Source organism: Hyperoodon ampullatus (genome assembly GCF_949752795.1).
Source record: "Hyperoodon ampullatus genome assembly, chromosome: 1".
Taxonomy (NCBI): Eukaryota; Metazoa; Chordata; class Mammalia; order Artiodactyla; family Ziphiidae; genus Hyperoodon; species Hyperoodon ampullatus.
In genome coordinates this window covers 194,956,152-194,981,548 of record NC_136914.1, presented here as the reverse complement: position 1 = coordinate 194,981,548, position 25,397 = coordinate 194,956,152, and the positions used below count along the sequence as shown (strand labels likewise).

The following is a 25,397-nucleotide window of genomic DNA, read 5'->3' as shown; positions in this document are numbered from 1 at the left end:
GGAGGATTCAAAAATGAAAAATCTGGCAACCCCAGAATTATCTTGACTTTCTACTTAAATCTCAGAGGGATTTTTAAAAAGCCCCGCCCCCACCCCATCGCATAGTCACAGTCCCCCGCCCCCTCCCTCCGTCCCTCCCTCCGCGTCTCTCTCTCTCTCTCTCTCTCTCTGACCTTAAATCCAACCAGAACATTTCTTCACTCTGCGGAGAAATTCTCAGGCTCCTGTTGAGACCTGAACCACTGAGATGCCAAAAAAATCTCTTGTGAGGCAGAATTGGAGACGAGAAAATTGGAGAATAAGCAGAAAAACCCTAATCCTTAGAGTAACAAGAAGCAAGCACTTGAAAATGTTTCAGTAGATTTTTACCTCTTTAAAAACAATGTGTTTTTTTTTGTTGTTGTTGTTTGTTTTAATGTCTCCTAACAAAATGGAGTAGCTGCAGCTCCTGGGAGGCCAGAGAATGATTGTGCAGCTGAGTCCTCCTCCTAACAAATGCCAAGGATTTCCTCCCTCGTGGTTCGCTGCTGCTAAATGAAACAATTATCGAGGCAAGAAGGCAGTTTGCTAATCAAGGGGGATAAGACTTCTGTTTCTCTAAAGTGCCGGAGCGGGGGGCAGAAAGGGTCGTGTGCGGTGTCTTTTTAACCTTGCTGAAGGACGCAGCAGTATTTATTGACGTATGCAAATAGCTAGGGGAGGGTGGTGCTTGGGAAAAAACAGGAACCAGAATCGGTTTCTCATTGCAGGGTGAACGCTCTGAGTTCCGGTGAAGGGAAAAGAGACGTGGCGAAATTGCCGTCTTTCTGTCTTATAAGCACATCTCTCACTAATACAGAAAAGGAACCTAGACATCAGAAAGGGTGAAGACGCTCTCAGAGTATTTTTAGAGACCTTGCATGAGCTCCCCACCCGCCCCCCGCCCCCCCCTCGCTCCCCCAGCCCGACCTGTTCTTCTAAATGGGAGATTATGGATTTGCATTGCAATTGGCTAATAGCGGTGGCACTGGATTTTCGCAAGTAAAACACCCGCCCGCTTCAGCAAGGGGCATTAACGAACACATTGACAATAACGCGTCTCTCTTTTTTCCCGTTTCAGCTGCGCAAACCATGCAGGATGATTTACTGATGGACAAAAGCAAAACCCAGCCCCAGCCCCAGCAGCAGCAGCGGCAGCAGCAGCAGCAGCAGCAGCCCCAGCAGCCCCAGCCCGAGCCCGGCACAGCCGAAGCCCCGTCCACGCCCCTGTCCTCAGAGACCCCCAAGCCGGAGGACAGCAGCGCAGTGCCGGCCCTCAGCCCCGCCGCGGCCCCGCCGGCCCCCAACGGCCCCGACAAGATGCAGATGGAATCGCCGCTCCTGCCGGGCTTGGGTTTCCACCAGCCCCCTCAGCAGCCGCCGCCGCCGCAGGAGCCCGCGGCGCCGGGCGCGTCGCTGTCGCCGTCCTTCGGCAGCACCTGGTCCACGGGCACCACGAACGCGGTAGAGGACAGCTTCTTCCAGGGGATCACGCCAGTCAATGGGACCATGCTCTTCCAGAACTTCCCTCACCACGTCAACCCGGTCTTCGGAGGCACCTTCTCCCCGCAGCTCAGCCTGGCGCAGACCCAGCACCACCAGCAGCCGCCGCCGCCCGCACCGCAGCCCGCGCAGCCCCAGCAGGCGCAGCCCTCGCAGCAGCGCCGGTCGCCCGCCAGCCCCAGCCAGGCGCCCTATGCGCAGAGGGGCGCCGCCGCGGCGTACGGTCACCAGCCCATCATGACCAGCAAGCCGTCCTCGTCCTCGGCTGCCGCGGCCGCTGCGGCCGCCGCGGCCGCCGCCTCGTCCGCGTCGTCCAGCTGGAACACGCACCAGAGCGTGAACGCGGCCTGGAGCGCGCCGTCCAACCCGTGGGGCGGCCTGCAGGCGGGCCGGGACCCTCGCCGGGCGGTCGGCGTGGGCGTGGGCGTGGGCGTCGGGGTACCTTCACCGCTCAACCCCATCTCGCCGCTCAAAAAGCCCTTCTCCAGCAACGTGATCGCGCCGCCCAAGTTCCCCCGCGCGGCCCCGCTCACCTCCAAGTCCTGGATGGAGGATAACGCTTTCCGGACGGACAATGGTAACAATCTGTTGCCATTTCAGGTAATGCTCCAGTGCACCTGCACGCGCCTTCCTTCTCTGCTCCCTTTGCCTTGTTTTCCCTACCATTTAATAGGCCGTTGATTTTTGTTCTTTAAAAAAGGCAGCGATGTCCAACTTCCCTGCCCTTTTCCAAAGCCTTCAGTTCCCTGGGGCTGTTCCACGACCGGGGACAAGGGTGGGAGAACACTGTGACTGCTGGAGGAATCGTATATATGCACCCTGACAAGATAGAAAAGAGCCTTTTTCTTTTAGCTTAGTTTTTCCTTCATCGTGCTTGTGCCTCTTCTTTTGATCTTCTTCGACAAGAAAAGCTGCAAGTGTATGGCAGGGTGCCTGCATAGTCCCAGGATGAGTAGGCTGAGATTCCTGTCGTTTTAAGTAGCTACACATTTCACGTTGTGCAATCCCGGGCTCAGGGTGCCTCCTGAAAGCCGTCCACTCCCAAACCACTCTGGCCCCACTCTTAAAGGGGTTAACAGCCCTTGAGTGTTGCTATTTCAGACAGTTGCATACGCTCAATTAAACTAATGTGAACACATGTGTTTATGTCTCGCGAAGGTGCTGGCATCATTAATAGCAATCAGCATATTGCCCCTGCCGGGAAAATTATGAGTGTGAGATTCCAATAAACACTGGAACTCTATCAGGGACCAGGATGGAAGAGTGGGAATTCTAGGGTTAACCCTTCCTATGTTACCTAGAAAAAGGACTTAGAAATTGTTTTTTCCAGAGGAAAGAGACAATAGGACGCGACCTTCAGAGCCATATTGCAATGGAGACTATTTGCTAGCTAGCGCTGAAATATTTAAAGCTGCAGTGTCCTTCAGTTGGGTTATTTAAGAAGACAATGCAGATCAATTACACCATCTGAAACTGGGCAAAGTGAAGGTCTTGCAACTTTAATGAAAAATGAGCCTTGTGTCTTGGTGTTAAATGCCAATGAAAAACCCAGGAAGTGCCCCAGACAAAAAGGTTGAATGGAGTGTCCTTATTCTGTTCTCGCTTTCTCATCCAGTGTATGGCCACATCGGTTGGCAGTGTCCTGGACATCTTGAGTTCGAAAGGGGTGGTGAGGGGGAGCGTTCACTGGAGGGCTTTGTTCTCAGGTAAACATTCACCCTTCACTTACAAATTGATTTGGCTATACGCTTCCAGGCTCAATTAAAAAAGAAAAGAAGGAAGGAGAGAGGAGGGCTTTGGATAAGACCCAGTTTGGATCTTTGGATCCAAGGAAATGAAACAGAAATCCTTTGAGCATTGATGAAAAATGGCAGAACCGACATTTGACAGAGTTAGTTTAAAGCATCAGGTGCAATTGGAGGCTTCATTTTATTGCTCTTTATATTTCAGATGTGATGTTTGGCATGGCTCCCATCCATGAAGGAGGAGATAGGGTTATTAAGAAGCACATGATTCTCTAAACTAGAGCAAGGATTTTTAACCTCAACAGTTCAAGGGGGTCCCTGAAACTCATAAATTATGTGTATGAGAGTTTTTAATGAAATAATCTTAACACATTTTTACAGGGGCCCTTCAGGAATGGAAGAGTTTAATATTAAGGTATATTTCTCCCCATTATTCTAAAGTTTGTTTTAATAAAATGAAGAGACTGCACGCTGGGATTAGATCCCTACAGAAAAGGAGGACTCTGCTTTCTGGAATTTCTTTGTGTGTGTGTGTGTGTGTATGTGTGTGTGGCGGGGGGGCTGGACAGGGAGGCTGCATTTGGTAGGAGAGCCCCTCTTTTTCTAATAGTCCGTCTTATTATTCTCATGAGCTCTACCCAAATCCATTCTTAGAGGATAACCTAAAATCTAACAGGGAGGTTTTGGGCCTGGAAACTGATAGTGTAGACATCAACTGTCTTTTTCTAAGAGTAGAATCTGAATACAACTAGCTTTTGATTATCTCCAGAAATGGGAACTGGGGAGAGATTAAATCCATAAAATTTCCCCCAAACTGATATTGACAAGTAATGTGGGGATTGCCAGTTGTTTCTCAGCAAACCATTTACCAGCCATGCTAATGAGAGCCAGATGGACTGGATTGAGTTTGGAGTCTTGTTTTTTCATCCCTGGTAGTGCTATTGAGTAGGGAAAGATGGCCAAAAGATTTGTAGGAGGAGAGATTTAATTGAAAATTGAGCTTTATAAATTTGGCCTCAGGAAGAATTACATGGACTTTATGTCTCATTTCTTTTTCTTACTTAAAATGGAGCTTCAGGATTTTGAAGCAATATTAGAACCAGAGTAGGAGTAACGTGGCTGTGTTTTGGCTTGGAAAATTATCAGACTTGGTTTGTGTTGATAAGCATATTAAGTTTAAAAAACCAAAAACAACTTGAGTCTTGTGTGCAGAATTTTACATGTTTATATATTTATTTAAATCATTTTTCTACAAAAGAGAAAATAACTTAAGTAGCTTCTAATGACTTTTTAAAAAATTACTTTGACAAATAAGATTTTTTTCTTTAAATCTAGGACTGTATTTCACAGAATACCAACTTAATTTTTTTATTTCAGATTCTTTGAGCTAAAAGGGGCTTTCAACAGTAGTAGTGATGTACTCTAATGTATCATAATATTAAAAAAAATCCATTACCCACCCCCAGCAGTGCTGCTTCACTCTCTTTTGCCAACCCACACAATAGAATTTTTGGAGCTTTATTTCTGTGGTTTATATTGTGAAAGCAATAGCTGTATTTGAATGTGATTTTTCAAACTGCACGTGCTTTCTTATGCCCTTCCCTTAATTCTAACAAAGTTGATTGGTTTCTCTGGGTTGGGGTGGCTGCTTCCTTAGGGATTACTTGTATCTAAAAGCCAGCTCATTTCTATAAATAAGGAAAGTGAGGTCCTAAGAGAAAATGGCATAACTTAGGTAATAGCTCTTTGGCTAGTTTTGTTGATGTGTGTCCTCAATTTCCTTGTAGCTCTAGTGCTGTCAGGTAGACTTCATTTATGTCAGGTTCTCTTTGGGCTCCATTCAAAGGGACTTACTTATGGAACTATCTCATGAGGTTCTCTATCTGGCTGTTAGTGATGTACCATCCACCAACTCAAAAGCAGTGAGGAGTCTTCCCTGGTGGCACAGTGGTTAAGAATCCGCCTGCCAGTGCAGGGGCCACGGGTTCGAGCCCTGGTCCGGGATCCCACATGCCGCGGAGCAGCTAAGCCTGTGCGCCACAACTACTGAGCCTGCGCTCTAGAGCCCGTGAGCCACAACTGCTGAGCCCGTGCCCCACAACTACTGAAGCCTGCGTGCCTAGAGGCCATGCTCCGCAACAAGAGAAGCTGCCGCAATGAGAAGCCTGCGCACCGCAACGAAGAGTAGCCCCCGCTCGCCGCAACTAGAGAAAGCCCGCGCAGCAACGAAGACCCAAGACAGCCAAAAATAAATAAATTTATATTAAAAAAAAAATTTAAAAAATCAGTGAGGTACCCCACCTGGGGTATTATACATATGCTTCATTCTCTATTTGTATAAGACAGAGAAGCTTAGGTTTGTAAAAGGACTAGAACAGAGGTATTTTCTATATGTAGTGAATTTCGGTTTAAATAGTGTTGTCCAAAGAAGTTTAGAAGGGACTTTTGAGAGCACCTATTCCACTACTCTGCTCATTTTCCAGAAGAGGAAATCAAAGTCCAAATATGTGCAATGACTTGCTCAAGTTCAGGTGGGTAGTTTCTATCAGAAGCAGACTTTGGAGGCAGATTGCCTAGGTTCACATCTCAACGCTGTCAGTTCCTCGGTTTGTAATCTTGTGCAAATTATGTGTGTATGTTGACCCTCAATTTTGTCATCTGTAAAATGGGAATAATAATAATTACTTGCTTCTTAGGAGTTCAGATAAGAAACTGCATGTAAAGTGCTTAGCACAGTACTTGGCCCATAGTAAAGTACCATATAAATGTTGAGTTATGATTATTGTTATTATAATGGTGGCCAGAGGCTCTGCGTGATCTTCTCTTAGTATGGATTACTGCTTTTTCATCCCACGCAATCTGAAAAACCCCAAACTTCTATGTAATGTTATTTAGTCTTTTTTTTTTCTGTCTGAAGGTACCCCCTGGTTACTGTAACAACGTGATAATCCACCATTTACCTATGACCTGGGCCCTTTGCTAAGCACTTTACATGTAGTTTCTTATTGGAACTCCTTTAAGGTAGAGGACTATTATTACCCTCATTATCCTGACAAAGAAATTGAGGGTTAGTGCATTTACATTATTTCCTCATCATCACACAGCCAGTAACTGGCAGAGTTGGGATTTGAACCCAGGAGATCTGCCTCCAGAGCCAGTGAACATCAGTTAACAGTGCAGTGTAGAAGCAGGAGACTGGGCAGCATCTATACTTGACCTTATGATATACCCTGGAGATTGTGTTGTTAAAATATATTTTATTGAGAGGAACAGAGGAAGAAAAATATAGTGCCCATACGTATACTAGATTCAACAGTAGTCAATATACTCCCCTATTTATTTATTTACTTATCTATGTATTTTTGAATTTGTATTTTTGGAAAAAAATTCAAATTATGTTCTGCTTTCTCTCTGCATTTCTGCCTTTATCCCGCCCCTCTTTTCCTACCCCAAATTGAAAGCCACTGTATAGATTTTATATTTCCTGGCATAAGTCTGCTTAAATGTAATTTAGTGTTGATTGTGCTGGTGGGTTATCTATAACAGAGAAAGAAATTCCTTACATGAATTCATGGGGATATAAATTATTTTGAAAAATAAATATGCCTATTCATAATAAATTTTGAAGAAACATCAGTGTTTTCAACCAGCCTAGGCTCCTTCTTTTGGAACCATCTTTTCAGGAAGTAATATAAATTGTCTAGTTTATGCTTGCTTTTGAATAAGGATACTATGACCTAGATTTAAAACTAGAGACTCTTCTGTAGTTGATTTCTTAACTACTGCTCCAATGCAAAACCACTTAAAGTCCACCCAACTCTACAAACTGTTTCAGAACTTATTGTAGTGTGGTTAATATGTATGCCAGCAAAGCCACATTATCTATATTCTATTTAAAAGAGATATTGATTAGGAAATATTAGAAAGTTTTCTATGCTACTGAAAACATTTATCTAATATAATCTGTTTACTTTAAAATTGCATGTTGAAAAGTACTTAGCCTTAAACTCTTCATGACCTTGCAGCAAGTTGATATAAAAATATGCTCTCAGAAATGTAATGTGTTTAGATATCCTCTAAGACACAAATTTCTGCTTAAATAGCTTTCTCCACTGGTTGGCCTATTTTGCTATCTTTCAAGGGCTGCACAAGGTGTAATGGTCATCCATTTGGAAGGTGTCATTGCTCAGGTGGTTTTTGGAGTGTTTTGATCTGCAAGTGTCAAAAGATTATGGCTTTGTTACTACAATATGAAAAATCTGATGCAGCCATGTGGATTTTACTGAGGAAAGGAATGGAGGGGAGTATAGAGTAGTGGACAGCCCATGAAGCTTGGAACGAGGAAGACACTGGTTGAAGCCTCAGCTCTGTCACTGGTGATTGGAGTCAAGTCATTTAGTCCATGTTTCTTTTTCCAAGAAGTCTGCAAAAATGGAGAGAGAGAGAGCCTATCTTCTGGGTTTGCTTTGAGAATGTATACAAAATGTTCAAAAAATTAGATACTGTTATGACTCTTAAATGCCTGCCTAACCACCAGTAATTAGAGACAGTTCGAGTTTAATAGAGGAAATATTTGTTGATAGCTAGTAGTCCAGGATTAAATGCTAGTTGATGACATCTGGAAGTGGAGAAGGCCTAGAAAGATGTGTCCAGCAGGGATGGAAGAGCAATGAAAGGCTCTTTGTATGTTATGGTGACTGCCTGTCCTAGAAAGCCAGTCATAGTGCTCTGAAAGTTAGGGAGTATAGAGTTAGTCACAAGGATGGTGTATATTTGTAAGTACCTGCTTCTGCCATGGCTGACTCACCAATGCAAATGTGAGATTTTGGTAGTTCTGGAGCTCCAAAGGCTCTGATTTGAAGTTCCTTATCACCACTACCCTGAAGACCATGCCTGACTCTCTGTAGAGGCCAGCATGGTTGTCAGAGATAGAATTCAGTATAGAGGCCCAAGTTTGGATCTTGAGAGTTGAGGAATATAATATAGCCACAGCTTCAAAGGTGCTTTCCTGGGGCGATTGCTGTGCTTGCAGTAGTAGCCAGCCTTAACAAGGAATTTTCTGCAACTGGTCCTTATACCTTGTACATGGCTTGTTCTCTGGGGGTTCTGTTATGCTTCAGTTCTTTTACATTTAGTTTTCATATCCTTCAGTGTTCATTACAGGTGCTAGGCATGTAAACTTAATGTGAAACCATTGTAATATTTTGACTTAACTTGATGTGGAAACGTACTAGTGAATTAAAATAATACAATAAATTAGCATCTTAGAATCAACACCACTTTTCTTTCCCCAGAAGCACTATTATATAATTCTCAAAAATAATGACTATATGATATGAATCCTTGTTGGCAGTCTTCAGAGGAGAGGAACAGAAATGGGTACCAAACAGCCTTTATATCATTTGAAGTGACCATAGAATAAATGTACACAGAGGGAAGGAAACTTTGTGTACTGATATTGTGTGGTTAAGACTGTTGTACAGCCAAATATCTTCATTCTTCAAGTGTTCAAACTTATTTCAAAGGCAAGACCAAATTCAAGAGAGAAAATGTAACTCCCTATCTTTAGTAATTCAGTTCAACGAATTAAATGGCCAGTGCCACCAACTGAACCAGTGTCTAGAAGTTCATGAGCACTTGACACTTAGTAGGTGCTCATTACATGAATGACTAAACATTTAAATACAAGTTGCTATAGTTTTGTCCTTTCTATAATACAGTATATTTAACATTTTCAAGACAGATTCTCCACTATAGCATTTCTTTACAAGATGTTCGCAGAATATGGAAACATAGGTGAATGTACAGAATGTTATAAAGGACATCTTCAATTTGTAAGAATAGAAAATATCTGGCTTTTCAGACTTTATGGACAGCCCATAGTTTCTAGGCTGTGACTCTGTTTGTACTTTGGTATGCTAAGAAGTAAGCAGCGTTCTTCCTTTGACATTAGAGATTTTGGCAACCAGTAGATGGGAACATTAACTTGTATCCTATGAGTTAAATTTTTCTTTACCTCTTCACTGTTGATCATCTCGTTCTTGTGGAGTTAACTTACCCTGTCATGGTGGTCTATTTTATTCCTGTCTTCCCAAATCAAGTTATTAATACTGGAAGTGATCAGAATGAGGGTCAGAATAATTCTGACAATAATACTTAGAAATATTAAGGTGACAATGCTTTGGTCTAAGAGGTTGACAAAGAGTAGGTTATAGTAGGCCCGTTCAGCTAGTCATTCGTTTGAAGATTGTGAGATTGGAAAGCAGAGATGTAAAGGGCAAAAGACTTTCTATCTTAAATATATGGTAGAGTTTGGGGACTAGCTAGGGATTTAAATACTTCAGAGGAAACATTTTAGTGATCTGACACTCTAACCCCCTACTCAAAGTCCAGGAGACCCAGTTCTTAGGTTTCAGAGAGGCAGCAATTAAAAAGGACAAGAAGTGAATGTGCCCAGAAGCACCTCTCTTTTGCAATCTGCCGTGGAAAATTTCCTTTCCTCTTTTAGACTAGAGAAATATAAACTAGATATGCAGGGGATTAAAAATAGTGAAGACCAGTGAGGTTTATGAATAAAGATTGTGGGGAAAGGCTGAGAGACAGTTTTTGGAGCATGAATCTTTTTTTTTTTTATGTGTTTGCATTTGATTTTATGGGTAAGCTAGTGAACTTTTTGCCACGTTGTTTAAAGTGGTTGTAATCAATAGTAGAATCCTGAGTTCAGATACACAGTTAAGAAGGATAGCCTAAGCGGTATTTTTGTTAAGCACATATCTATTACAGGATTCCCTGATCAAAGGGGTAGGATTTACATTAAGTATCTTTTGGCATCGTCATTCGCAGTCATAATCCATGTAGTCCAGCTTTTGGCTGTTGTATTATTTTTGATGTATTCTCCAAATAGATTCAGCTAACAAATACATGGGACTGTGCATGTCAAGCACTGGCCTCACCCTTTGCACATAAATTATCTTATTTAATCCTTACACGTTCTTGTGAATTAGGAATTATCATCCTACTTGAGACTCAGAGAATATCACCTGACTAGTAAGGTGACAGGAGGAATGGAAATATAGGTCTTTAGACTCGTTGTCCAGTTCTCTCATTTTATTATACCCGCTTGCCTCTTATCAGTTACCACCTTTCAGTGTGTCTTTGATGTTACACTCTTTCCCCAGATCTTCCCTGATTCCCCTCATCCCACATTGTCTTTATAGCACTTGTTACTGTCTGAAGTGAGCTGCGTTTGTGTGTTTGTTTGTTTCTCCACACTAGAATGTAAGTTCCACAAGGGCAAGGACCTTTTTCACTGTAGTGTTTTCAGGGGTTGTGACAGTACCTGGGATATTTTAGGCACATGGGAAATGTTTGTTGAATGTGTTAATGATTTACATTTACAAATGATTGATAAGACACGTATTGGTCATTTAGATGTAGCTAGCAATGTAAGAGCAATTTCATTTTATAAACATTTACCTGGCTGCTACCAGAGGTCAGGCACTAGGGATTAAAGCTGAACCATATCTGGTCCTCAGACAGCTCCCTGAGAAACATAAATTAAAATACAGGATGATAAGTTTTATACTTGTGTGTGATATGCACAACAAAGAGAATGTGTACTTGCAGAGGAAGGAATAATTAAATTTGTGTGGGGGGGGAGGGAGGGTTGGGAAGTCTCCAGGAAAGTCTTTTGTAATTTAAAATACTTTCAAAGTTTTTCTGATTTTGAAAGTAATGCATATTCACTGTCTAAAACTTGAGGGAAAAAAAATTGCCCGTAATTCTGTTACCCAGAGATAAGTACTCTTAATGTGTTGGTGCATTTTCTGCCAATTCTCTCTCTTTTTAATGTATATGTATAGTGTACTTTATATGGTTGAGATGATTCTGTGTAAACAATTTTATCACCATATTTTTTAGCTTTTCATATCATTAATTTTTAAACATTTTTTTATTATTACATAATAGTCCATCACAGGAATCCACTGTAATTTAACAAATTATTTCTGTATTTGGAGGATTTAGCTTTTCAGTTTGTTTTTTTTTTTTTCGGTACGCGGGCCTCTCACTGTTGTGGCCTCTCCCGCTGAGGAGCACAGGCTCCGGACACACAGGCTCAGCGGCCATGGCTCACGGGCCCAGCCACTCCGCGGCATGTGGGATCTTCCCAGACCGGGGCACGAACCCGCATCCCCTGCATCGGCAGGCAGACTCTCAACCACTGCTCCACCAGGGAAGCCCAGCTTTTCAGTTTTTAACTGTTAAACATAATGCTGTCATGAACATCTTTGGGCATTTTAAATCTTTATTTAGAAGTGAATGGGTAGGGTTCCATAGACAGACCAGAGCATGGGGGTAGAGGTTGCAGCTAATATTTATTTTAAGCAGGGGGAAAAACAGGGACACAGGTAAAAAACAGCATGGTGTGTTGAGGGAGCAGAAGATTCAGCATAGGGGTGAGGCAAGTGAGAGGTGAGACTGGAGATGTAGGTAGGGGCCACATCACAAAGGACATTCCTGCATTTCTGTGCCTTCAACTTTGTCCAGTAGGGACACTGAAGGATTTAAAAAAAAATTAATTTATTAATTTATTTCTGGCTGCGTTGGGTCTTTGTTGCTGCACACGGGCTTTCTCGTTGCGGTGAGCGGGGGCTACTCTTCATTGTGGTGCGCCGGCCTCTCACTGCAGCGGCTTCTTCTGTTGCAGAGCATGGACTCTAGGCGTGCGGGCTTCAGTAGTTGTGGCACGTGGGCTCGGTAGTTGTGGCATGCGGGTTCAGTAGTTGTGGCACACAGGCTCAGTAGTTGTGGCTCGCAGGCTGTAGAGCACAGGCTCAGTAGTTGTAGCTCCTGGGCTTAGTTGCTCCGTGGCATGTGGGATCTTCCCGGACCAGGGCTCGAACCCATGTCCCCTGCATTGGCAGGCAAATTCTTAACCACTGCGCCACCAGGGAAGCCCACATTGAGGGCTTTTTAAGCTGAGAGCCATTGTAAGGCTTTAATTTGGTGAATGAAGTGATCACATCTTTGTTTCGGAAAGATTATTCTGGGATATGGGTTGTCAGGAACCAAACACAGACAGGGAAACCAGTTAACACGTAAGGACCTAAATTGATTGAGAGGAAGGGACAGACTTGAGAAATGAATTAGGAGACCAACTGGAGGACTGATGATTGCTTGGATGTGGGTAATAAAGGAGAAGGAGAAGTTTAGAATGACTGTTCAAGTTTTGGTTTAGGCAGCTGGGAAAAATGATTTAGAGGTGAAAAGGCTTAATAGTGGCAGATTAGAATTTTCATGACTCATAAGCCCAGGTGGGTTTAGACTGGAGGAACTTCAGAAGAGAAAGCTATGTGTTGGGAATACTTGAGCAAGTGATTTGACATCTCTTATCCACCCATGCTTTTATATGACTCTTAATGCGTGGGAAGGAAAACCTTATTAAGATAGATTACTTTGTGGACTACTTATTAAAACACTAAATCTGAGAGCAGAAATAACTACCATTCTAAGTCAAGAGCTTTTTCTAATTCTAGCCTTATTTATTTATTAAAAAGTTTTTTTTATTGTACCCTGAGAATTAGAGTATGTGTTCGCTCGTTAGTCATCTTGTTTATGGGTTACAGCTAGGCACTGCAGAGAACTGTAAGGAATTGCTAACCAATCAATCATATGGGAGGATCACAGGAATTAAGAGAAATGAGACCTGGCATCCTTTATTATTTAAGTTGAATAAACTCACTTGAGAGGTCAGTGTATGTTATTAGAAGGTCTGAAATATCGCTAATAAGGTCTTAGCAAAGTTGAGATTAGACCTTATGGAATTTAGTTCTGCTGTACTAATAAAATGCTTAGTTTTTTAATGGGTGTAAACGTGATGAAATGTTTTGAAGCTTAAGATCCGTAGAGCCACAGGGAGATGAGCTTTCATGGAGCATGAAGGAGAAATGGGGACAGGGTATAATATCCACCAGAATTGTGTGTTTATTCATTTGTATTTCTAGGGAGAGAAGTGGGCTGTAACCTTCATTAAATTTCCTGAGGAATCCATAACTTGAAAATGGTTAAGAATTACAGATGCTGCTACATGGCACCCAATAAATCTTTAAAAGATTTTTAAAACTTAGGCATCTCATAAAATTTGTCTTTCTCCCTCTTCATAACTCACAGGAATTTTGCCTAACTTTAATTTGAGAGCTTTCTAAAGAGAAGAGACCAGGGACTTCCCTGGCAGTCCAGTGGTTAAGACTCGGTGCTACTAATGTACGAGGCACAGGTTCAATCCCTGGTGGGGGAACTAAGATCTCGCGTGCCATGTGGTGCGGCCAAAAAATAAATAAATACATAAATAAATAAAATAAAAACAAATAGAAGGGACCCAACTCCTCTTTCATCTAGCTTTTTCTAGAGCATTCAAATTACTTTTTTTTTTGGCTGTGTTGGGTTTCGTTGCTGCCAGTGGGCCTTCTCTAGTTGTGGCGAGCGGGGGCTACTCTTCGTTGCGGTGTGCGGGCTTCTCATTGCGGTGGCTTCTCTTGTTGTGGAGCACGGGCTCTAGGCTCATGGGCTTCAGTAGTTGTGGCACGTGGGCTCAGTAGTTGTGGCTTGTGGTCTCTAGAGGACAGGCTTGGTAGTTGTAGCACATGGGCTTAGTTGCTCCGCGGCATGTGGGATCTTCCTGGACCAGGGCTCGAACCCGTGTCCCCTGCATTGGCAGGAGGATTCTTGGCCACCAGGGAAGTCCTCAGATTAGCTTTTCATCATAATTTTTTGGCATTCATTTCACTGGCTTGCATATATTAAATCACATACTTATAATAACACTAGCATTACAAAGATTAGGGGACAAACCCATCATTTCTAGGTTGACTTGTAACTAATCTGGTAGGACAGAAATTTATAGGCTTATTGGTCACAGGTGTTGAATGTACTATGGGCATTTTTTTTTATTGGGAAGGTGGAACTCATGGGTTAATCTGGAAAGTAAATTAAGTAAAGCTTCAACTATAGTAGATGCTTATGTATTTTAATGAATAAATGGACTAGAAAGTTTTGATTCAAGAGAGGGATGTTAGGGGCTTCCCTGGTGGCACAGTGGTTGAGAGTCTGCTTGCCAATGCAGGGGACACGGGTTCGAGTCCTGGTCTGGGAAGATCCCACATGCCGCGGAGCAACTAGGCCCGTGAGCCACAACTACTGAGCCTGCGCGTCTGGAGCTTGTGCTCCGCAACAAGAGAGGCCACTACAGTGAGAGGCCCGCGCACCGCGATGAAGAGTGGCCCCCGCTTGCCGCAACTAGAGAAAGCCCTCGCACAGAAACGAAGACCCAACACAGTCATAAATAAATAAATAAATTTAAAAAAAAAAAGAGAGAGGGATGTTATTCCATTTCTGGTATAGGAGGTACAATTAGAAATACTGACTTTCAGAAATTGCAAATATGTAAGTGACCTCCTCTCCTCAAGAGGAACATGTCCACTCTCCCATTCATGTCTTTGTTGTTGCTTTTCCTACTATTGTAACCTAATGAAGAAAGTAGAGAGTAGAACTGGGGGAGACGGTAGAAATTGGGGGTTTGTGGGTAGAGGAGCAGTTGTTCTAAATCTCAGTGATAGACCTGCAACACACCAAGAGAGGTGAAACAGATCTTAAGGTTTTCACATAGAAACAATGTTGCCTATATGATTTAGGGTTTTTTTGTTTACCTTTGTAACCAATTAACTACTTCTAGGCTAGTGTGGAAACTTAACTATCATCTATTACTTAGTTTCTATTGGTAAAGAGCCATTTTAACAACAGAGCATCTTGCAATACAGTGTCTTTAAGAAGTTATGACATCAAGGCCTGGTAAGAAAAACTGACCAAACTTCTGCCAGTTCTGAACTCTTTTGCAGCATCGTATTCTGTATATGCCTCAATTAAAATGGAAAGACTTTTGTTAGTTTGCTCATTTGGGGAGGGAGTTGGCTGGGGTTTTTTTAAGATGACAGTTTAAGTTGAAGCTTTACCAGGCACCTTATTGCCATCATGCTCATTCAAAGGTCAGAAGGTATCTGCGGGGTGGCGGGAAAAGCTTTAAACTAGTTGCCTCTTAAGCTGCAAAAACACAATCTATCAGTAAACACTTTGAATCATTTTACAATGCTGATGAAACATTATTTTGCAATGTTTGTCAGATTAAACTTTGTGTTGATTTTAAGCAAAATAAAGGCAGACTAACTGTGCTAATGTTTCAGGATATTGCAAAGTAAAACTTGGTGAATGGAAATTTTTTTTTTTTTTTTTTACAAATTTAATCAGTTATACATATACATATGTTCCCATATCCCCTCCCTTTTGCGTCTCCCTCCCACCCTCCCTATCCCACCCCTCCAGGCGGTCACAAAACACCGAGCTGATCTCCCTGTGCTATGCGGCTGCTTCCCACTAGCTATCTACCTTACGTTTGGTAGTGTATATATGTCCATGCCGCTCTTTCGCTTTGTCACAGCTTACCCTTCCCCCTCCCCATATCCTCAAGTCCATTCTCTAGTAGGTCTGTGTCTTTATTCCTGTCTTACCCCTATGTTCTTCATGACATTTTTTTTCTTAAATTCCATATATATGTGTCAGCATACAGTATTTGTCTTTCTCTTTCTGACTTACTTCACTCTGTATGACAGACTCTAGGTCCATCGACCTCATTACAAATAGCTCAATTTCGTTTCTTTTTATGGCTGAGTAATATTCCATTGTATATATGTGCCACATCTTCTTTATCCAGGTGAATGGAAAATTTTAAACTCTACTTTCAAAGGCATTATAAGTTTAGTATTTTAGGTTTGGGACTGGGTGAGGAGATTGATTTTATCATTTTGACCTTGAATTCCTCAATATTCCAAAGACATGAGCTCATCTGAAGGTAACAAAATTATTTGGTTAACATTTTAGAGCTTACTGCCTACTTCCTACATTTTTGCCAGGGTAGATGACTCCATTTGACCTATCAACTTTGGTGTGATCTAGCATATGAAATGTTATTCCCGAACAGCTGTTTTAAAGTTGGTGAATCATCCAGGTATAACAGAAGATTTTCATTTTAAAATACAGTGGGATATTTGATATTCTTATTCTAATTTAGGGCTAGATTCTGTTAAATGTGAAACATAGAAGGAGACTTAAAGGAAATTATAGTTTTTTTTTTTTTTTTTTTTTTTTGCGTTATGTGGGCCTCTCACTGTTGTGGCCTCTCCCGTTGCGGAGCACAGGCTCCGGACGCACAGGCCCAGCGGCCATGGCTCACGGGCCCAGCCGCTCCGCGGCATGTGGGATCTTCCCAGACCGGGGCACGAACCCGTGTCCCCTGCATCGGCAGGCGGACTCTCAACCACTGCGCCACCAGGGAAGCCCAGGAAATTATAGTTTAATGTCAAAAATATAAGACCTGGAGTGAGGAGGAAAGGGAGAAAAATCTCTTGATAGTGAATATATTCCTTCACACTTGAGGGATATAATGGAGGGCTGAAGCAGACAAGGGAGTTGAAGTGACACATTCTGTTAGAGGGACATAAATAATAGAGAATGTATTGAATACTGAGACATCAAAGGACATTGAAAGACAGTGAAGAAGATTTCAATGAAGAGGACAAAGCATGGTAAAAGGATGCTTCAGCTTTTGTTACAATAATTAAATATTCAAAAAGGCAGCCACTTTATCCTATCCAGGAAGTTAAGCAATTGCCCATTTTATATTCCAGTTTTATGCAAGCAAGCCATAGGCAAGTAAGCTGACATCAGGGATTTATATTAAAAAGTTTCTTCTAGGGAATGTCAGAAGCAAGTTCAAAACCCAGTCTTTTAATCTCCTGTGGCATGATCATAATATTCATGATGCCTCTAAGATACTTCGTTTGTTCTAAACCATCAAAGAAAGATAGACTGTGTATTTAGCATAATTTGCATTGTGTGTATTATTGATTTAGTCTAATGACTTCGCACAATAGTCAGAATTGTAAAAAGACAACCTATGTAGAAGAGGTGTGTTCTGTAGATCTGTGTTCTATAGAAAAAGCTGTAGAAACTATCTGTACTGTGAAAAATTCTTACATACTCTTTTATGTATTTTCTCTTTATTATAAATCTAAAAATTCATGTATATGTGGCAGTGCTGTTAACTGGAGTTTGAATTCATATTTACAAAGTACATACTATGTTCTTGGACTGGTGTTAGGCATTGTGAAATATCTGAATCCTATCTTTAGAAACTAACATACATGCAACGGAGCATAATAAGAAAGCAAGGACCAGATTGTGTGATGTGTTATTTGCCATGAATGGCCAAGTAGGGTCAAGAATAATTTGTCCTAGAATGCTTTTTTGAAAAAAGTGATAGGCAGTTCCCTGTGGGCCAGTGGCTGAGACTCTGTACTTTCACTGCCGAGTGTGAGGGTTCAAACCCTGATCTGGGAACTAAAATGCTGCAAGCTGTGCGACGTGGCCAAAAAAGAAAAAAATAAAATTAAAATTAAAAAATTTAAAAAGTGATAGTGTCCTGTAGTTACATTTTGAAGGATAAATAGAATTTGATTGAATAGAATGGGAATCCAAAATAAGGAAAGAAAAATAAGCCATAAGTGGGGTTATCGAGCAGACTTCCCTGACTAGAGCTGGGGATTTTTCATCTTACTGGGAGATGAGGATGGATTGGTTGTTCCTTGGGATTAAAAATAAACAAACAAATAAATATTTACTAGATTCCACTTGGTTTTAAAAAGCATTTAACATGTCTTTGTACATTCTACACTATAAGAGAACTTAGATTAGAAGTAGGTGAGATAAAGGTAACAAGGATGGAAAATGGAGCTGAGAATTAGACTAATACTGATGATACTTATCATGATAGTGACAGTCTTGAATGTCTGGCTTAGGAATGTGGGTTCTCCAGACAGTGGAGAGCCCTGAAGAACTAAGATCAGAGCAGTGACACAATAAAAATATATGTTTAGAAAGACAAGGCAGGTGGATCGGAGAAGTGTGTGTGCCTGCCACAGTGCAGCCTGGGGGCAAGGAGACTGGTGAGAAGGCATGATAGTAATCTTGGGTTTAGCACAAATCTAGGGAGGTGTACCTGTGAGGAACCTTACAAAGGAGAATATGTCGGAGTGCTGATGGAGGGAGTAGAGGATGGGAAGGAGTACAAGATTGTTCTGAGCTGTTATCCTTAAAACAGTAGCAACTTAAGGCTACATATATATATATATTTTTTTTTCCATCTTTCTCTTTCCCTACATGGCTTTGCCCCAGCTAAAATGTGGTGACACTGTGTTTCCCACATTCTACATGGAGGTCCCCATCCATTAAAAGGATTGAGGGAGAGGAGAAGAGGATGGTCTTTCCCCTTTCTCACTTCGGCACTTACAGAATTTTTCTGCCTTCTCTCGGAATTTTATCATTTGAAGCTCAAGAAGTCAAAACTGCTGTTGCCTATTTTCATCTTAAACTACTGATAGGGATATTTTGACTTCTTGAATCCCTGTCCCCACAATAGGTTGAGTGTTATGCTGCTGAAGGGCTATTCAAGTAAAGATGAGCAGCAGGCACGCAATTAAAAGTAAGGATGTAGAATTGATGTAAGGTCAGGCCCTGGCAGTGAACAAGAGTGTCTTTTTATGCTATAATGTTCCCTGTAAGACCTTCTGTTGCTCTTCCTCCACGGAATTCACAAAAGGGTCGTCTTAGCTGTTCAGCGATTTATATTGGCTCACTATGGGTAGTATATTTGAAGGCAGGCTGGAGAACAGGGTCTCTGCTTGGAAATCTTTGTATTAAAACACATCTCTCCCTTTTACATATGTCTGCACACATATATACATGCACCCTGTAGAGACATCTTGAATAGACCATTTAGTTGTGAAGTGGTATTAATGATATAAAAGTCAAAATGCCTCTTTGATTTTGGAATACTGTTTTGTCAGTGGTCATTCTTAATCATTCTTAATTTTGTTAATATGGACTTGATTGAGTGTTCATCAAGGGTAGAGAAATACGTAAGAAACTTGCTGAAAATCAAAGTAAAGCTGCCAAAGTTGCAAAATTGATTGTGGTTCATCATATTGATAAATCAAGTAAATGTGTTTTTGTCGTAAATGAATGATTCTCAAGTTAAGGTTTTTATTCTGATGTTCTATAGTTAGGTTGTCATAGTATACCTGATGTCTATTAAGAAAGTCTTTTAACTTACTGATGTGGAGAACACTAACAAAGTTGAAAGAAAATGATTAAAATAAACTTAGGTGGGATGGGTGACTATTTTGGGGTAAGTGAAAGTGTGTATTACTTGAGATGAATATGTGTACAATGGTGAAAAGTTGAAAATTGAGTCTTATGTATGGTTTTCTGTTTAGTGATTTGAGGATGTATTTAGCTTTTCATAAATATGGCCTATTTAGGTGGCTGTAATTCTGGAGTTTAAATGTTGCCATTGAAGGGAATCAAAATGGCAGGGTGTAATTCAGTCTGTACTGGAAAAACTTGATGGACTTCAGCTAACTTGCCACATTATAATCAACTCTAGACTAGGGGGTTTACCCTGGCTCCTGCGCTTTAAAATGGTATTCTACTGAGTCCTGAGACTGAAAGGAAAGTAGTAAAGATGGCTACATTTGTTTTGTGTCTCTCTTAAAACCCCACCCATTTCTACTCGGGTACAAATCACAAAAACAATAAGGATTCTAAAAAGTCTAAAAATTTATTTTATTTTTATTTATTTATTTATTTATTTATTTATTTATTTATTTATTTTTTATTAGTTTCTGCTTTATAACAAAGTGAATCAGTCATACATACACATCTGTTCCCACATCCCTTCCCTATTGCGTCTCCCTCCTTCCCACCCTCCCTATCCCACCCCTCCAGGCGGTCACAAAGCACCGAGCTGATCTCCCTGTGCTCTGCGGCTGCTTCCCACTATCTATCTACCTTACGTTTGGTAGAGTATATATGTCCATGCCTCTCTTTCGCTTTGTCACAGCTTACCCTTCACCCTCCCCATATCCTCAAGTCCGTTCTCAAGTAGGTCTGTGTCTTTATTCCCGTTTTACCCCTAGGTTCTTCATGACATTTTTTTTTTTTTAAATTCCATATATATGTGTTAGCATACGGTATTTGTCTTTCTCTTTCTGACTTACTTCACTCTGTATGACAGACTCTAGGTCTATCCACCTCATTACAAATAGCTCAGTTTCGTTCCTTTTTATGGCTGAGTAATATTCCATTGTATATATGTGCCACATCTTCTTTATCCATTCATCCGATGATGGACACTTAGGTTGTTTCCAGCTCCGGGCTATTGTGAATAGAGCTGCAATGAACATTTTGGTACATGTCTCTTTTTGAATTATGGTTTTCTCAGGGTATATGCCTAGTAGTGGGATTGCTGGGTCATATGGTAGTTCTATTTTTAGTTTTTTAAGGAACCTCCATACTGTTCTCCATAGTGGCTGTACCAATTCACATTCCCACCAGCAGTGCAAGAGTGTTCCCTTTTCTCCACACCCTCTCCAGCATTTATTGTTTCTAGATTTCTTGATGATGGCCATTCTGACTGGTGTGAGATGATATCTCATTGTAGTTTTGATTTGCATTTCTCTAATGATTAATGATGTTGAGCATTCTTTCATGTGTTTGTTGGCAGTCTGTATATCTTCTTTGGAGAAATGCCTATTTAAGTCTTCTGCCCATTTTTGGATTGGGTTGTTTGTTTTTTTGCTATTGAGCTGCATGAGCTGTTTATAAATTTTGGAGATTAATCCTTTGTCAGTTGCTTCATTTGCAAATATTTTCTCCCATTCTGAGGGTTGTCTTTTGGTCTTGTTTATGGTTTCCTTTGCTGTGCAAAAGCTTTGAAGTTTCATTAGGTCCCATTTGTTTATCTTTGTTTTTAGTTCCATTTCTCTAGGAGGTGGGTCCAAAAGGATCTTGCTGTGATTTATGTCATAGAGTGTTCTACCTATGTTTTCCTCTAAGAGTTTGATAGTTTCTGGCCTTACATTTAGGTCTTTAATCCATTTTGAGCTTATTTTTGTGTATGGTGTTAGGGAATGATCTAATCTCATACTTTTACATGTCCCTGTCCAGTTTTCCCAGCACCACTTATTGAAGAGGCTGTCCTTTCTCCACTGTACATTCCTGCCTCCTTTATCAAAGATAAGTTGGCCATATGTGCGTGGGTTTATCTCTGGGCTTTCTATCCTGATCCACTGATCTATCTTTCTGTTTTTATGCCAGTACCACACTGTCTTAATTACTGTAGCTTTGTAGTATAGTCTGAAGTCAGGGAGCCTGATTCCTCCAGCTCCATTTTTCGTTCTCAAGATTGCTTTGGCTATTTGGGGTCTTTTGTTTTTCCAAACAAATTTTGAAGTTTTTTGTTCTAGTTCTGTGAAAAATGCCAGTGGTAGTTTGATAGGGATTGCATTGAATCTGTAGATTGCTTTGGGTAGTAGAGTCATTTTCACAATATTGATTCTTCCAATCCAGGAGCATGGTATATCTCTCCATCTATTTGTATCCTCTTTAATTTCTTTCATCAGTGTCTTATAATTTTCTGCATACAGGTCTTTTGTCTCCTTAGGTAGGTTTATTCCTAGATATTTTATTCTTTTTGTTGCAGTGGTAAATGGGAGTGTTTTCTTGATTTCATTTTCAGATTTTTCATCATTAGTGTACAGGAATGCCAGAGATTTCTGTGCATTAATTTTGTATCCTGCTACTTTACCGAATTCATTGATTAGCTCTAGTAGTTTTTCGGTAGCATCTTTAGGATTCTCTATGTATAGTATCATGTCATCTGCAAACAGTGACAGCTTTACTTCTTCTTTTCCAATTTGGATTCCTTTTATTTCCTTTTCTTCTCTGATTGCTGTGGCTAAAACTTCCAAAACTAGGTTGAATAAGAGTGGTGAGAGTGGGCAGCCTTGTCTTGTTCCTGATCTTAGTGGAAATGGTTTCAGTTTTTCACCATTGAGGACAATGTTGGCTGTGGGTTTGTCATATATGGCCTTTATTATGTTGAGGAAAGTTCCCTCTATGCCTACTTTCTGCAGGGTTTTTATCATAAATGGGTGTTGAATTTTGTCGAAAGCTTTCTCTGCATCTATTGAGATGATCATATGGTTTTTCTCCTTCAACTTGTTAATATGGTGTATCACATTGATTGATTTGCGTATATTGAAGAATCCTTGCATTCCTGGAATAAACCCCACTTGATCATGGTGTATGATCCTTTTAATGTGCTGTTGGATTCTGTTTGCTAGTATTTTGTTGAGGATTTTTGCATCTATGTTCATCAGTGATATTGGTCTGTAATTTTCTTTTTTTGTAGTATCTTTGTCTGGTTTTGGTATCAGGGTGATGGTGGCCTCATAGAATGAGTTTGGGAGTGTTCCTTCCTCTGCAATTTTTTGGAAGCATTTGAGAAGGATGGGTGTTAGCTCTTCTCTAAATGTTTGAGAGAATTCATCTATGAAGCCATCTGGTCCTGGACTTTTGTTTGTTGGAAGATTTTTAATCACAGTTTCAATTTCATTACTTGTGATTGGTCTGTTCATATTTTCTGTTTCTTCCTGGTTCAGTCTTGGAAGGTTCTGCCTTTCTAGGAATTTGTCCATTTCTTCCAGGTTGTCCATTTTATTGGCATAGAGTTGCTTGTAGTAGTCTCTTAGGATGCTTTGTATTTCTGCGGTGTCCGTTGTAACTTCTCCTTTTTCGTTTCTAATTTTATTGATTTGAGTCCTCTCCCTCTTTTTCTTGATGAGTCTGGCTAAAGGTTTATCAATTTTGTTTACCTTCTCAAAGAACCAGCTTTTAGTTTTATTGATCTTTGCTATTGTTTTCTTTGTTTCTATCTCATTTATTTCTGCTCTGATCTTTATGATTTTTTCCTTCTACTAACTTTGGGTTTTGTTTGTTCTTCTTTCTCTAGTTCCTTTAGGTGGAAGGTTAGGTTGTTTATTTGAGATTTTTCTTGTTTCTTGAGTAGGCTTGTATTGCTATAAAGTTCCCTCTTAGAACTGCTTTTGCTGCATCCCATAGGTTTTGGATCGTTGTGTTTTCGTTATCATTTGTCTCTAGGTATTTTTTTTTTTTTTTTTTTTTGCGGTATGCGGGCCTCTCACTGTTGTGGCCTCTCCCGTTGCGGAGCACAGGCTCTGGACGCGCAGGCTCAGCAGCCATGGCTCACGGGCCCAGCCGCTCCGCGGCATGTGGGATCTTCCCAGACCGGGGCACGAACCCGTGTCCCCTGCATCGGCAGGCAGACTCTCAACCACTGCGCCACCAGGGAAGCCCTGTCTCTAGGTATTTTTGATTTCCTCTTTGATTTCTTCAGTGATCTCTTGGTTATTTAGTAACATATTGTTTAGCCTCCATGTGTTTGTGTGTTTTTTACATTTTTTCCCCTGTAATTGATTTCTAATCTCATAGCGTTGTGGTCAGAAAAGATGCTTGATATGTTTTCAATTTTCTTAAATTTACTGAAGCTTGATTTGTGACCCAAGATGTGATCTATCCTGGAGAATGTTCTGTGCGCACTTGAGAAGAAAGTGTAATCTGCTGTTTTTGGATGGAATGTCCTATAAATATCAATTAAATCTATCTGGTCTATTGTGTCATTTAAAGCTTCTGTTTCCTTATTTATTTTCATTTTGGATCATCTGTCCATTGGTGTAAGTGAGGTGTTAAAGTCCCCCACTATTATTGTGTTACTGTCAATTTTTCTTTTATAGCTGTTAGCAGTTGCCTTGTATTGAGGTGCTCCTGTGTTCGATGTATATATATTTATAATTGTTGTATCTTCTTGGATTAATCCTTTGATCATTATGTAGTGTCCTTCCTTGTCTCTTGTAACATTCTTTATTTTAAAGTCTATTTTATCTGATATGAGTATTGCTACTCCAGCTGTTTTTTCTTTTTATTTTTTTTGCGGTACGCAGGCCTCTCACTGTTGTGGCCTCTCCCGTTGCGGAGCACAGGCTCTGGACGCGCAGGCTCAGTGGCCATGGCTCACGGGCCTAGCCGCTCCGTGGCATGTGGGATCTTCCCAGACCAGGGCACGAACCCGCGTCTCCTGCATTGGCAGGCGGACTCTCAACCACTGCACCAACAGGGAAGCCCTCCAGCTTTCTTTTGATTTCCATTTGCATGGAATATCTTTTTCCATTCCCCCACTTTCAGTCTGTATGTGTCCCCAGGTCTGAAGTGGGTCTCTTGTGGACAGCATATATATATGGGTTTTGTTTTTATATCCATTCAGGGAGCCTGTGTCTTTTGGTTGGAACATTTAATCTATTCACATTTAAGGTAATTATTGGTATGTATGTTCCTGTTACCATTTTCTTAATTGTTATGGGTTTGTTTTTGTAGGTGCTTTTCTTCTCTTGTGTTTCCCACTTAGAGAAGTTCCTTTAGCATTTGTTGTAGAGCTGGTTTGGTGGTGCTGAATTCTCTTAGTTTTTGCTTGTCTGTAAAGCTTTTAATTTCTCCGTTGAATCTGAATGAGATCTTTGCTGGGTACAGCAATCTTGGTTGTAGTTTCTTCCCTTTCATCACTTTAACTATATCGTGCCAGTCCCTTCTGGCTTGTAGAGTTTCTGCTGAGAAATCAGCTGTTAACCTTATGGGAGTTCCCTTGTATTTTATTTGTTGTTTTTCCCTTGTTGCTTTCAATAATTTTTCTTTGTCTTTAATTTTTGCCAGTTTGATTACTGTGTGTCTTGGCGTGTTTCTCCTTGGGTTTATCCTGCCTGGGACTCTCTGTGCTTCCTGGACTAAGGTGGCTATTTCCTTTCCCATGTTAGGAAACTTTTTGACTATAATCTCTTCAAATATTTTCTCGAGTCCTTTCTCTCTCTCTCTCTTCTCCTTCTGGGACCCCTGTAATGCGAATGTTGTTGTGTTTAATGTTGTCCCAGAGCTCTCTTAGGCTGTCTTCACTTCTTTTCATTCTTTTTTCTTTATTCTGTTCTGCAGCAGTGAATTCCACCATTCTGTCTTCCAGGTCACTTGCCTGTTCTTCTGCCTCAGTTATTCTGCTATGGATTCCTTCTAGTGTATTTTTCATTGCAGTTATTGTATTGTTCATCTCTGTTTGTTTGT

At 41.0% G+C, this 25,397-nt stretch overlaps 1 protein-coding gene across 7 annotated transcripts in view; it reads left to right on the top strand.

The window, feature by feature from the left end:
- Nucleotides 1–25,397, top strand: part of CPEB3 (cytoplasmic polyadenylation element binding protein 3) — a gene marked incomplete at both ends in the record, with an annotated part of 179,931 nt that overhangs the window by 27,762 nt on the left and 126,772 nt on the right. For 3 of the 7 annotated variants that reach the window (XM_079702417.1, XM_079702416.1, XM_079702415.1), the window contains one exon: nucleotides 1,111–2,121. In XM_079702417.1, the coding sequence (XP_079558543.1) occupies nucleotides 1,111–2,121 (1,011 nt within the window). Of the gene's footprint in view, nucleotides 1–960; nucleotides 2,122–25,397 lie in introns of those variants that run through there. The other 4 variants (XM_079702414.1, XM_079702412.1, XM_079702413.1 and 1 more) reach the window with 4 other exon arrangements.